At 36.6% G+C, this 14,736-nt stretch overlaps 1 protein-coding gene across 1 annotated transcript in view; it reads right to left on the bottom strand.

The window, feature by feature from the left end:
• Window positions 1-2,573: 2,573 nt before the first annotated feature.
• Window positions 2,574-14,736, bottom strand: part of LOC143227243 (LIM domain transcription factor LMO4-like) — a 54,246-nt gene continuing 42,083 nt past the window's right edge. The window contains exon 2 of the mRNA XM_076458715.1: window positions 2,574-4,153. Coding sequence (XP_076314830.1) covers window positions 3,880-4,153 — 274 coding nt within the window. The 3' untranslated portion in view covers window positions 2,574-3,879. The remainder of the gene's footprint in view (window positions 4,154-14,736) is intronic.

Below are 14,736 nucleotides of genomic sequence, written 5' to 3'. Positions count from 1 at the left end.
AATTGTGGAAACAGTTTTGTAAAGATAAAATAACAGCACTTGAAAAGCCAAGATTACGTCAGGTCAGTTATCTTTACAAGACATGACAGTAAATAGTGCTCATTTTGTGTCGCTAGTTTCGCAACTTAGTACTGCCATCATCTACAACTTGGAAGCCAAGTTCCAGACGTGAGGCTGATATAAAGATCTAGATGTAAATGTATGTACTTCCCGAAAAAAGAAAACAAAACCAAGCCGAAAACGTTGCACAAGTTGCAACACAAAGATGTCTGTACAAAATACGAGTTGTATATCCTAACACCTCTTGGAAACCAAAAACGTCACGCAGTTGCGATCATGTGAGTTATGAAGAAACATTTCTTTTATTTCAAATCTGCAACAGAGCGAATTACAGCCTTTAGCGGTTCATAACCCGAGTACGGCTGTTTAATAGTGCATAGGATGTCCTATTTTTACGTGACTATGTAATACTAATTAGAAAGAGGGTTATTCATAAGTAGACCAATTCGGTTGTTCCACACCTTTCTTCATAATCGATGCATCAGATGTACTGGCTTTTTTATTATAAATAAATATCTCTTAGGTGGTTTGGTTCTGTTCCACCCGTACAGGACAAAATCTTGGATTCGCTTCTGTAATTAACTAAATTCAGACTGAAACACTTACTTAAACTAATGATGGTCCATAAAAGTTTAGATTATTACTCCTTCTATATGACTTAGTGGTAAGACTATTTCATTCTTAAATTTTCTTCGAAAACAATTAGATATTTTCTGAAACTGACATATTCATTTTTGTAGTAACTGACAGTTAACGCTACACTCATAAATACGAACTTAAAACTTAGGTGCAACATTAAAATCGCCTGTTCTTCGTATGTATAACTTAACTTTATTAATTGTTTCGTGTTTTTTTCGTATTGCGACTCATATCTTACAGTTGACTTAATACACGTTTTCATGTTTTCTTGAAGACACATTCAGATGAACTTGTTTTAATCAATGTCATACTTTGTTACTAGACGAATTCCGATGAGCCATAAAACTCAGACAGGACAGGTTATGCATTTCAAAGTAAAAATATGTCTAGTCTGCACCATGTAAATGTTTCCAGTTTATAAGTGCAAAATAAGTATAAATATACTTAATAAAAAGGTAAACAAAGGTCTCGCCGATTAATATATCCTAATTCTGCTCAAAAGAATTCAAATGTCGCGGCTATTGAGGATTCCCTCTTGTTTTATTCAATCCAGGTGTCTAATATTTATTTGGATAAATACACTATGTTCAATTGGCTCACTGAAGCCACTTTTAATGCGTTCCACCAGTATGTCAGGCCCGGCAGGACCAAGTGAGTTAAGGCGTTCGACTCGAAATTTGAGGATCGCGAGTGCGAATCCCTGTCGCATCAAACATGCTCGTTCTTTCAGTCGTGGGGGCATTATAATGTGACGGTCAATCCTACTATTCGTTGGTAAAAGAGTAGCCCAAAAGTTGGCGGTGGGTGGTGATGACTAGCTGCTTTCCCTCTAGTCTTACACTGCTAAATTAGGGACGGCTAGCGCAGATAGCCCTTGCGTAGCTTTGCGCGAAATTCTAAAAGAAACAAACCAGTATGTCACGAGGTCCATAACTAAAAGTCGGTTGTGACCCACGAATAGGGAACATGACAGCAAAATCGACAAGATCATTGTTTCAGTATAAAGTGGAAATACATTACCATGCACTCGTATTGTGTTTGTCTTATAGCAAAGCCACATTGAGCTACATGCTGTGTTCATAGAGGGGAATCGAACTTCCGATTTTATCGTTGTAAATCCACCGAGAGACTACAAATTTTTTTAGCTTAACCTTTCTGTACTTTAATGTCCCTGCTTCATTATATAAAGACTATCCTTACTAGATATGGCCCAGCATGGCTAGGTGGGTTAAGGAGTTCGACTCGTAATCTGAGGGTCGTGGGTTCGAATCCCCGTCGCACCAAACATACTCGCCCTTTCAGCCGTAGGGGCGTCGTAATGTGACGGTCAATCCCACTATTCGTTGGTAAAAGAGTAGCCCAAGAGTTGGCGGTGGGTGGTGATAACTAGCCGCCTTCCCTCTAGTATAAGACTGCTAAATTATGGACGGCTAGCGCAGATAGCCCTCGAGTAGCTTTGCGCGTAATTCAAAACAAACAAACCTCACTGGAACTGTATAGTGATACAAGTTTATTGTACTTACTGGTTTTATATAATCATGCAGTTTGTTATACTTAGCGTTCTTTATTTTAAGGCCTTCGTTTTCGTTATAAGGTTCCTCTTTAGGCTATAAATATTATTTCATACACTAAGTGATAGTTTACATCATTTTCTTAATAAACGTACAGCTAACGAAAAAGGAAGCACTTGGGAAGAACTATGCATATGTTTCAGTTTTGGTATTAAATACTTTAATCGTTTTCTTTATTAAAGGTAAAATCAGACATTTTAAGTAAGCCTAAAAAAGGAATAGGGCAGCAATATCTACTTTCATATTGAAAGGCAACAAACAAAAGTTCTATTTTTGAGAAAGTAAAATACGATCAAAAATTGGTATGATGGATCTTTTGTTTTATTACTTGAGGCATTATGACGTTTTTAATTTATAGTTATCACAAAATTGATTAACCATCTTATACAGAGATAATTATTCCGGTACACACGTATGAAGACTATTTCCAAAATAATGTGCCTTACAAGACTATAGAAAGTTGAAGACAGTGAAAACATTCAAGAACACTTTAACACTTAGAAATTTAAACGGAAAAACAAAAATTAAACGCTGTTACAGTTCAGACAAATTTGTAATCAGCACCACTACCAAATTTTCAGAAAAAAATCGCCAACGTTTGTCAGGACGTGGACTGTATTCATACGTCTTCCAATGTTGCTCAAAAGTCTTAGTCTCAGGAACTCCGCGTAAAAAAAAAAAAAAAGCCTCAAAGGTAACCACTGGCACTAATTCTCTCCACATCTTCTCACATCATATCTCGCATTGTTTGTCACTGAAGAAAATATTTATTAAAACAGCCTTGAGCAAAGAGTGAAGCCATTTATCTGTCGGTAGGGGGTAGAACTTCCTCTGAGTATTTGTACAATCTGCGTGCCATAATGATTCTACTCCTATTTTTAAATCTACCAAAGTAAGAAACAACAACACGTATTATCTGTTGTTGCATACGATTTTGTAGCCTGTAGATTTTGTAAAAACGTCTAGATGTTTGAGTACAATATCTTTGAGGTTTTGTGTGTGTGTGTGTAAGTAGAGAAAGAGAAAAAAGGATTTATTAATAATTATGAACGTTTCTGGTGAAATTAATTAGTCTTAGTGCCTCATACTGCCTGCTGTAGTTGTATGTGATAGTACTAAAATTATTTAGTATTTACTATAACTGCTTGCGCTAATCATAATTAGAAAATCAACTGACAATGCATTATATACAGGCTCTCCACATTTAACGCATATGTTAGGCTTAACACTGTTTGTTGTACTACACTAAAAGTGACGAAAAAAAACTCTAGATTAGAATATTTTCTGAATGGCTTCTGAAGTACCAAAGAAAGTTTTGAACCTGTATAGTTATCATCGTTTAATGTAATAACGCTGGTCTATAGAAAATACTGAAAGGCAACTCGCCTATACTCTCGTGTACAATCTCGTGCACTTTGCTTGATTAGTGTGAGGTCAGTCTCAAGAACGTGTGTGTATGATCTTAATTATAAAAATTGTCTGATGGTCTATGGTTGAAAGGAAAACTACTATATTGTTTTACTATTGGAAATTGAGTGATTTGTTAGGTAGTGAGAACATATTTTAAGACCATCCACTAGCTGGTAATATTGATCTGATTTAGTATTGTTCACACGGCCTTGATAGCTGAATTAGCCCGTACTTTTCCTTTTCGCGAAGTCCCCGTTCCGACGGACCCACCCTTCAAAATTTTGAGGCAGTCCTGTTCACATAGTATACTGCCATTGATCAAGTTGTAGCGGTCACCTGGGTTTAACTGATTGTGACACTTGACACAAGCAAAGCATTTCAAGTGGTAGACATTTCCTTGTGTCCTCATGACGAACTCATTGGCTGGAATTAGCTGACCACAGGCACTGCAAGCTCCACTGCTTCCGAACATTCTGAAATGAATCGAAGTAAATAGGGTTAGTTTAGTATATGACTCTTTTGAGTGTGTGATGTTCTTCTTGTAAGTTGTATTGTTCGAGTTACACCACATGACTTACATTGCACATGCTCAAATATATGACATGTAATCTAAACTGCACGAGCTTAACTAACCAATCGTCCACGAAATATGCATTTGCAATTAGTACATTACCTATGGTCTGTCAATAAGTTCAAATCCATCAGATTACCTACAGTATAAATGTTCAACTCACCGGGGCTTACAATATTCTCGTTTAAACTAACAATAGCAAAAATATATACACTCAATTTGTTGTAAGCCACATTTTCAATGTTATAATCTAGTTGCTTGCTAGAGGGAGCTTCTAATCCTGATGATGACATTAGATCTAGAAATTTCACAAATGACGCCCCAGAATATAAAAACTTCCCATACTTACCAGATATGACAATCGAGTACTTGATGATAGAAAAGAATTATTCCGATTACTGAGAGTTAATGTCAGCTAATAAGTTAATCAGTTTTGTTATCAATCAAGTAAAGTTGTGTTAAATGTTATTAGCAGTACTTTCAGATTTTCTTTGAAAAGTTATACCTTTAGATGAATAGGAAAGCAAGGCTGTAGTAAACGTTAAAGAAGAAAGAAAATTGCTTCATTATCGTTATCTCGCGTTATTTTTTTTTTTTGCTGAATAATTCAAAACAGTGGAGTTGAAAATTATGTTTTTTATTTGTTTTAAATTTTGCACAAAGTTACACGAGGGCTATCTGCGATAGCCGTCCCTAATTTAGTGGTATAAGACAAGAGGGAAAGCAGTTACTTATCACTACCCGCTCTATAAGACAAGAGGGAAAGCAGCTACTTATCACTACCCGCTCTATAAGACAAGAGGGAAAGCAGTTACTTATCACTACCCGCTCTATAAGACAAGAGGGAAGCAGCTACTTATCACTACCCGCTCTATAAGACAAGAGGGAAAGCAGCTACTTATCACTACCCGCTCTATAAGACAAGAGGGAAAGCAGCTACTTATCACTACCCGCTCTATAAGACAAGAGGGAAAGCAGCTACTTATCACTACCCGCTCTATAAGACAAGAGGGAAAGAGCTCTATAAGACAAGAGGGAAAGCAGCTACTTATCACTACCCGGACAAAGCAGCTACTTATCACTACCCGCTCTATAAGACAAGAGGGAAAGCAGCTACTACTCTATACTTATCACTACCCGCTCTATAAGACAAGAGGGAAAGCAGCTACTTATCACTACCCGCTCTATAAGACAAGAGGGAAGCAGCAGTTACTTATCACTACCCGCTCTATAAGACAAGAGGGAAAGCAGCTACTTATCACTACCCGCTCTATAAGACAAGAGGGAAAGCAGTTACTTATCACTACCCGCTCTATAAGACAAGAGGGAAAGCAGCTACTTATCACTACCCGCTCTATAAGACAGGGAGGGAAAGCAGCTACTTATCACTACCCGCTCTATAAGACAAGAGGGAAAGCAGCTACTTATCACTACCCGCTCTATAAGACAAGAGGGAAAGCAGTTACTTATCACTACCCGCTCTATAAGACAAGAGGGAAAGCAGCTACTTATCACTACCCGCTCTATAAGACAAGAGGGAAAGCAGTTACTTATCACTACCCGCTCTATAAGACAAGAGGGAAAGCAGCTACTTATCACTACCCGCTCTATAAGACAAGAGGGAAAGCAGCTACTTATCACTACCCGCTCTATAAGACAAGAGGGAAAGCAGTTACTTATCACTACCCGCTCTATAAGACAAGAGGGAAAGCAGCTACTTATCACTACCCGCTCTATAAGACAAGAGGGAAAGCAGTTACTTATCACTAGCTCTATAAGACAAGAGGGAAAGCAGTTACTTATCACTACCCGCTCTATAAGACAAGAGGGAAAGCAGCTACTTATCACTACCCGCTCTATAAGACAAGAGGGAAAGCAGTTACTTATCACTACCCGCTCTATAAGACAAGAGGGAAAGCAGCTACTTATCACTACCCGCTCTATAAGACAAGAGGGAAAGCAGCTACTTATCACTACCCGCTCTATAAGACAAGAGGGAAAGCAGCTACTTATCACTACCCGCTCTATAAGACAAGAGGGAAAGCAGCTACTTATCACTACCCGCTCTATAAGACAAGAGGGAAAGCAGCTACTTATCACTACCCGCTCTTGTGCTACTCTTTTTACCAACGAATAGTGGAATTCACCGTACATAATAACGCCCCAACGGCTGAAAGGGCGAGTATGTTTGTTGTGATAAGGGTTCGAACCAGCAGCTCTCAGATTACGAGTCGAGCACCCTAATTACCTGGCCTTGCTGGGCCAAAGTACAAAGGAGATAGAAAGAGGGGTGCTTGGCTAGCACGAACATTTTACAATGGGAGACTGAAAGTCTAAAAAGCTGTGAAAACCAGTTCAATCTAGGGGGTTTAGAAGCATGATCCTCAGAAAATTAATATAATAATATAATTTAAGGTTTATATGCAAGTCAAATACGTAAAAGTAGTGGTAGCAACAACACCCCCGATTCCAACGCCCCTGCAAAATAGCCCGCCGAACCACAAAACAACATTACAATACAGTTATTTTGATTACAGAACTTTGATTTAACTTCAACTTTTAAGGCACCCACTCTGGCACAAACCAATTTAGGAAACCTGCAAGAGATGATAAGTTAATGAAAAGAAGAAGAAACAGAAAGTGACGGAACTTTAAAAAGAATATTTAAAAACGGAAATTTAGAAAAAGGAAAATAAAAATAAAAACACAGAAAGAGTAGAACTGAAAGGATTAGTTTAACAATTGGTTACCCTGAATGAAATAAAATATAAGACAATAGGTGTCTTAAGCTCAACTTGAAAAGATATATTACCAAGAAATGAAAAAAAAATCTGTTTGGAACAAAACCTCCTACCAGGGAATACCAGAAAGAAGTGTTGCAGATGTCAGAAACCTGGCGATTACAGCCGAAACTGTAAGGAATCAACAGTTGTTAATAACTAAAAAAGACACTTCCCAGAGGACGAGTCTTTGAGCTCAGTCAGATCAAAGGAACAACAAAATAGCTAACTAGATACTGGTTAGTTGAACTTGTGAAGTAAAGTTAACAGAAATAATCCTATCTGTCCCAGATGAGATAAGTTCATTTTTTAAAAATATTATTCCACAGGATTTATTAGTTGGGAACCCTTGCAGTATTTTGATCAACACTAATTTTACATCTACAATATGGTAATGAAAGGTGGAGAAATTGTATCCAGTAATGAAGAAAGAACATAGAAAGTGGGAAGTCATCTTACTGCATGAAAAATTTTGGTTTTACGATAGGTGGATAATTAATATCCAAGAAGAGTGCATTTTTGGGGCCAATTTCATGGACAGACGTGAATGCAAGGTCAGGCTAGCTTCAAATAACTTCACAGTCTATGACCAAGAAAACCTCGTGTACCTTATGACAATAACAACACCAGAGGTTGAACTTGCAATGACAATAATAAGAGCAGTCACTGTACCATTAATAAGTGAAATACTCACACAGAAACTTATTAGAAACAGATTTATATCTAGTGGCTGGGCTGTAATAAAAACAAACACTCCAGCAAAACCTGATAGATTAATGCTTGGGAAAACTCTCGTGGATTGCAAGAGTAAAAATGTTATAATTAGGGCCATGAATATTACAAACCATAAAATTCAAGTCAAATCTGGATGGGCCACTGCAACACGGGAAGCTGTACAGGTGATAATTCTAAATCAAAGAACATCAGAATAGTTGAATTGAGGGAAGATGAAGGAAGTCTGATGTAAAGTCGTCATATAAGTACAGCTTTTCACCTCACTTATATGAGCTATACGACCACAGTTGTGAAGATCTTTCATTTGATCAATACCAGAGATTATGTGACTTGCTCATGGAATATTAAAATTAAGATCAAATAAATAAAATGTAAACTTGATGCTAGTGATTCAGCATTCTCTAGTCAAACGACCCCCACTTACAAAACAGCCTAAGGCTTTCAAGGCTGTGGATGAAGTAAGAGGACCTTTGTGACTATAATCTACGGCCCGGCATGGCCAAGTGTGTTAAGGCGTTCGACTCGTAATCCGAGGGTGGCGGGTTCGAATCCCGGTCGCACCAAACATGCTCGCCCCCACGGCTGAAAGAGCGAACATGTTTGGTGTGACCGGAATTCGAACCCGCGAATTACGAGTCGAACGCCTTAACGCGCTTGGCCATGCCGGGCCACGCATATCATGAAATGTTCGTCTATTCATATAACTTAATCTTGTACAGGATCAAAGGTACCAACAACACGATGTATTATGTATATAGGTATGTGCATTAAACATTATTACATAATTACCAGTAACAATATTCAAAATACAAATTGCACTGTACATGTTCGTATCTGGAACATGATGAATATTCAAGCTTACACTGTACGTGTAAGTCTGCCATCTATGTGCGATGTTTACAACAAAAATGGAAGAAAATTTAAAATGCGGCCCACATTTTGTATATTCAAACATACTATAAATTCCATGTTAAATATGTGTACAGCCAACCACAACATCTACATTGTACACGTTCAATTTGTTTGTTTATTAAACTTCGCGCAAAGCAACACGAGAGCTTTCTGTGCTAGACGAGAGCATGACCACCAACTGCCAAGCTAAATCTTGGTCTATTTCCGTCACCCCCCCCGAAGACTTGACTGTCACTCTTATTCGTGAGTTGTATATTCTAAATGGCGGTCTGTATTGAAAACAATATTTATAAGAAATTAGAATACTCATTATGAGAAAAGAAAAAAATCGTTTCTAAAGGGTAGCGTGGGTGTCATAAAACGAACCATGGCACTCAGTTAACATCACTGTATTTCAGGTTAGGAGATAGGCGTACGCATACAATAATGATGTTATACAAACAATATGGGTGTGACCTAATAATTCGAAGCAAAGTTACTGAACAAATGAATCACACTGTTTCAGTAAAACAGTGACAAATGAAACTGTCAAGTATTGGGAATTATCTTTTCCTGTGGTGGACCTATTTTGAGTTTTGTGCCTTCGCGAATTTACTTGAATTAAAGTCTAATTTTGTTAGTCTGATTTAGTTGTTTTTTTATGATACAATTTTTATTTTTAGCTATACCGATATACTTTTCATACAAAGCCTAAAATACCTAAACCATTACTGACTTGTAATCACGGACTATCACAATACAGTTGTTTAATTTGATTTTCAATTGTGAAATCTGTCTTAGCCTAGTTTTCAGTTTAAAATATATTGTATTTCTCTCTACGTACATCTGTTATTTCCATCTCTTTCCTGCCACAGCAGTATGTATGCGAACTTTCATTCCTGTAGTACAGGTTTCGATACATGTGGTGGGCAGAGCAAAAATAGCCTATTGTGTAACTTTGCACTTAACTTCAAACAAACAAACCATCTACTTCCATCTGTCTGTCTCTGAAAAGTGTTCATATGCTAACTTTACCTTTACACTAAAATAAAGGGTTCGATTCTCCTTGGTGGACTCGGCAGATAGTCCAATGTGGTTTTGCTATAATAAAACACTCACACACACTTTACTTTTAAGATCGAATTCATATCTAAAAGTTTTATTTAATATTGTATAATAAGTCCCGCCTCTTTCCGGGTGCTCAACGGCAGGTCCAAAGGCTTATTACGCTAAAAATTGTGTTTATACGCCAATGACGGGCACATCACAGACACCCACTTTGTTGCTTTACGCTTAACAACAAATAAATCGTATACTAGGATAATATTTTTGGCCATAAACAAGTTAGAAATAACCAAGAAATTTCGGAGTTTGTGTGTATATGTGTGTGAGCACTGGTTGGATAAACTACAAAAAATAACATTTTGATTACTGACAGAGTGACAAAATAATTTTATACAAGGAAATCAACAGTAGAGTAGTAAAGATAGTTGTTTTCCCACAATTTTCTATGTTCCAGAAACACAATAAAATAGCATAACGTAAAATCATGTGATGATCAAAAAACATTGTCGAAATGACTGTTTTTTTTTTTACCTTTTTCTTTGTATCTATCACAAAGTTACTAAGGCTGTCTGTTAGTCAGCAGCTCTCTAATATCCATTGTTCAGTCTAAGGTATTGACTGTTACTTTTCTAGCACACCTATAGTTTAAAGTACAGGATATATATTTATACTATTACAGGAAATCGTACTCAGGTCGCCACCTCCAAAATCTAGAGTTATACCACACGGGACGAATTTAACAGTCACCTAAAGCTGACGAGGAAACCGTTTGCTTTCGCTTGATGTATAATATTGGTATGAATAAAGTTTACTAAGCATTTAGGCTTAGATTCGCCCTTGATACCAAAGGACCATTCTGCATCTTTGGTTTTGAAAGCAGAAAACGACTGAAACTTAACGTTACTTTAAAATACTTAAACTATTTTTTGGAATCTTTAACGTTGTTAAAAAAAATTTTTTTTTGAAAGTTAGGCCGAAATAAGATTCCATAAAAGAACCTAATATCATGTTAAAACAACTTGTCTTAGTAAATTTCAGTGATGCTTTACGGTTATCTCAAGCATTCGGAGTTTTTCACCAGAAGTGTATTTCGTTACTTAGTAAAAAAAGTAGGTTAACTTTAGAACCATCGATACAAATCCATTTGTATCCCATCAATTTTGTACACATTTTAAAAACTAATGGCACCATATTGCTAATGTCTCTGAAAATTGGTTTGTTGTTCAGCGTCAAGCTACACACTATACACTCCTCACTTGAGACATCGAAAATAGATTATTAACATTATGAATCCACAAACTTACCGCTGAGCCAACAGGGAGCAACTGGGTTAGTTACGAGGTACCTAATGATATACGACTTCCACAAGAAAAGCTGTCAGTAATGTAATTAATTCTACTAATTACTGATAGAGTTTCCAGTGTATATTACATATATTGAGTTTCACACACATCTTTTATCCAGCGCTTACAATGATCGTTGAAACAGGCTACAATGATAAAATTATTCAATGTGACGAACAATGTGGAGCCCCCATATAAAAACAACGATAGAAAAAGCGCCACAAGGTGTTGATTCAATATCTAATACTAAATCACAACAGTCTTCTCTTGCTTTCACAACTTGCTAAACAACTTTAATTCATGCTGTTGGTGTAAGGGGAAAATAGTGGATTATTGACCAAAGAGTGCTTAACTTGATATAGGTTCAGATGTAAAGTGTATTTTCACAAATTATCAAGGGTTTCAGAGCTTAAGAATTAGGTCAACCATAGAAGAAAAGTGGTATAAGGTGTTTTTCATATTGCATGCTTTATCTAAGACGATACGTTTTGTAAGAGTTAGGGTGAATCAAGAACAGACAAGAATATAAGATGTATGGTTTTAGTTGGTTTGTTTTGAATTTCGCACAAAGCTACTCGAGGGCTATCTGCGCTAGCCGTCCCTAATTTAGCAGTGTAAGACTAGAGGGAAGGACAGCTAGTCATTACCACACACCGCCAACTCTTGGGCTACTCTTTTACCAACGAATAGTGAGATTGACCGTCATATTATAACGCCCCAACGACTGAAAGAGCGAGCATGTTTGGTGCGACAGGGATTTGAACTCGCGACCCTCGGATTACGAGTCGAGTGCCTTAACCACCTGGCCATGCCGAGCCTGTTTTTAGTACATTTAAATGATTCTTACTGGTTAGCGTGACTGTACGTAATATAATAATTACCTATTACAGTTTGTTTTTATCCGGTATCTTACGTAATATAATTACCTATTATAGTTTGTTTTTATCTGATATCTCAATCTAAGTCGATTTTATATTAAAAGTTGACTTATTTCATTCGGAGATTATAAATGTACCTTGACTTGTGTGTTTCGTGCCTAATTCAAAGACATCTTACAAATTTTATGGATGATAGTGTGATATACATAAAAAGATAAACCATATGACCACAACCTCTAAAAACAATAGCTATTCATTATAGTTTCCCCCAATGATTGAAATTAGAATTTGTTTATATGTTTTTGTTTTTTGAATTTCGCGCAAAACTACTCGAGGGCTATCTGCGCTAGCCGTCCCTAATTTAGCAATGTAAGACTAGAGGGAAGGCAACTAGTCATTACCACACACCGCCAACTCTTGGGCTACTCTTTTACCAACGAATAGAGGGATTGATCGTTACATTATATCGCCCCAACGACTGAAAGGGCGAGCATGTTTGGTGCGACCGGGATTCAAACCCGCGACCCTCGGATTACGAGTCGAACGCCTTAACACACTTGGCCATGCCGGGCCTTTGTTTATATGTATATCAGGAGTAATTTAAAATCAAAGACGATTGTGTCCAAACAGGTTAATAAGTTATAATAGTTGAAACAGGTTAATAAGTTATAATAGTTGAAACAGGTTAATACGTTATAATAGTTGAAACAGGTTAATACGTTATAATAGTTGAAACGTTATAATAGTTGAAACAGGTTAATAAGTTATAATAGTTGAAACAGGTTAATAAGTTATAATAGTTGAAACAGGTTAATAAGTTATAATAGTTGAAAATACTTGAAATGCGAAAGATCAGCAGAAAGCTAACACCAGCTGATTTCGACTCCTTGTCCTTAATTCAGGACGATGCTATTTTCTAAAGAGGTGAGACATCTGTGTCTCGTTTGTTTTTGTTGGTTATCCAACCTTTAATTGTCACCAATCTGAATCTTTTTAATGAATAAATGGCAAATTATGTTTGGCAAAATCAATTAGAGACAAAAGATAAATACAATCAAGTATTGCTAGTTGATCGATTGATTGTTTGGATTTAAGCACAAAACTACAAAATGGGCTATCTGTGCTAGTATTACTAACACTACTATTGTAAAATTAAAATAGCTATGTATGTAAACATAATAAATCCACTAGTTTTCTAAACGCTTGGAAAGTGCTACGAAAATAGGATATCAAAAATATTTATAGTACGTTGTTGAAAATAGTTTTCAATGATTTTGATATTAACTACTGGAGTCATTTTTATGTTTGAAAAAGTCGTGAGTTCGCTTGTAATGCACGATTCAAATCTACGCGTACCAAAAATTGTTATTCAAACTGTACGTGGGTTATAAAAGTGGTAGTTGATCTCAAAGAGTAAATGGTGGGTCGTAAGGACTACTAACTTAGATGTCATCCCTCTTGTCAGTAGTCGAAAATTAGGGACGGCCTCAGATAATCTTAGTAGCTTTGCTATAAATACAGATATACATTCGAAAACATTTCAACCAACAAGTTAAACATGTGAGAGAGCTTAAAAGAGTGGTTAAAGGTCATCTTGCCTGTAAAAAAGTCAATGTGTGTCACGTAACGCTTGATTTTTTTTTTATGAATAGAAGGAGACATAAAAGCTAATATGCACTTATCTAGATGGAATAGTTTGATTACTGTCTGTCCATTACGATTTTAGTGACGGAGGCACGAGGGAGCCGTATGCATGAAACCTTATAAGTGTAGCGAGTGTTAATAAAATAAGCCTGAAGTGAAGACTTAGTGTGGGATCACCTTGCCTAAAGTCAAATGCATAAAATTTATCATGCAAATAAAAACATCGACTGAATTTTAAACTTAAATCGTTTCTGAATTAAGCTATTATATGTTATATCATCAACGTTTGTAATAAAAAACAAACCTCTTTAATCAATGGATACTATAAGAAATCACAAATACTTTTCCAGTTTTGTTGCTTTTGGTTATATTAGGTTATACTTTTCTTGCAACCAAAACGCACTGACATTTCTATGTAATTAGAAATTGTCAATCAACTGATTTTTTTAACAATCGTTTTTCTATGAATATGTCAATAATTCGTATCATGAGTCATCTCAATTTTGATTAACTCACAAAATATTTACCAACGTTTGACTGCTTCGACTGTATAATTTTGCCCATTTGTTGGTCAAGCTTGATTTCGCAAATTTTATTTATTTACGTTAGCTATGTAATGTGAGGTCAGAGTGTACAACCAGTCCAGTCCAGTCATGGTGGATGATGGAGCACAAAAATGTTTTGTTATCACGTATTATACATGGGTTTCGTTAATGGTAAGAAAGCCAAAGATAGGGAGCTATGAAGTCAATCTTGTTTCGATAAAACGTGTTCATGCTCAGAATCCAAATTCCCATTATTCATCTTCATTATTCATCTAGTTTTATTCTTGTACCGTATAGTTCATCGCGGCTATCGTATCTTGCGCTTAGTTTTGTTTCGAGTCATTTGCATGTTCTTCTTTGCGGGATAGGTAATGAACTGGAAAAAAAAAGGTGACTGTTAAATCTGTCACGTTTTTGCAACATCATAACTGAGAGAATAGTATCCGGTTTCCAAAGAAGATGTCATTTGTATCTCAGACATTAAACGAGGGACCAGCATGGCAGATAGTTAAGGCGCTACACTCGTAATTTGAGGGTCGTGGATTCAAACCCCCGTCACACCAAACATGCTCACCCTATCAATCGGGGAGGGGGTGTAATTATT

The sequence above is a fragment of the Tachypleus tridentatus genome, chromosome 1, assembly GCF_004210375.1.
Source record: "Tachypleus tridentatus isolate NWPU-2018 chromosome 1, ASM421037v1, whole genome shotgun sequence".
Taxonomy (NCBI): domain Eukaryota; kingdom Metazoa; phylum Arthropoda; class Merostomata; order Xiphosura; family Limulidae; genus Tachypleus; species Tachypleus tridentatus.
The sequence above is the reverse complement of the archived record's forward strand: the minus strand, read 5'-3'. Positions and strand labels throughout refer to the sequence as shown.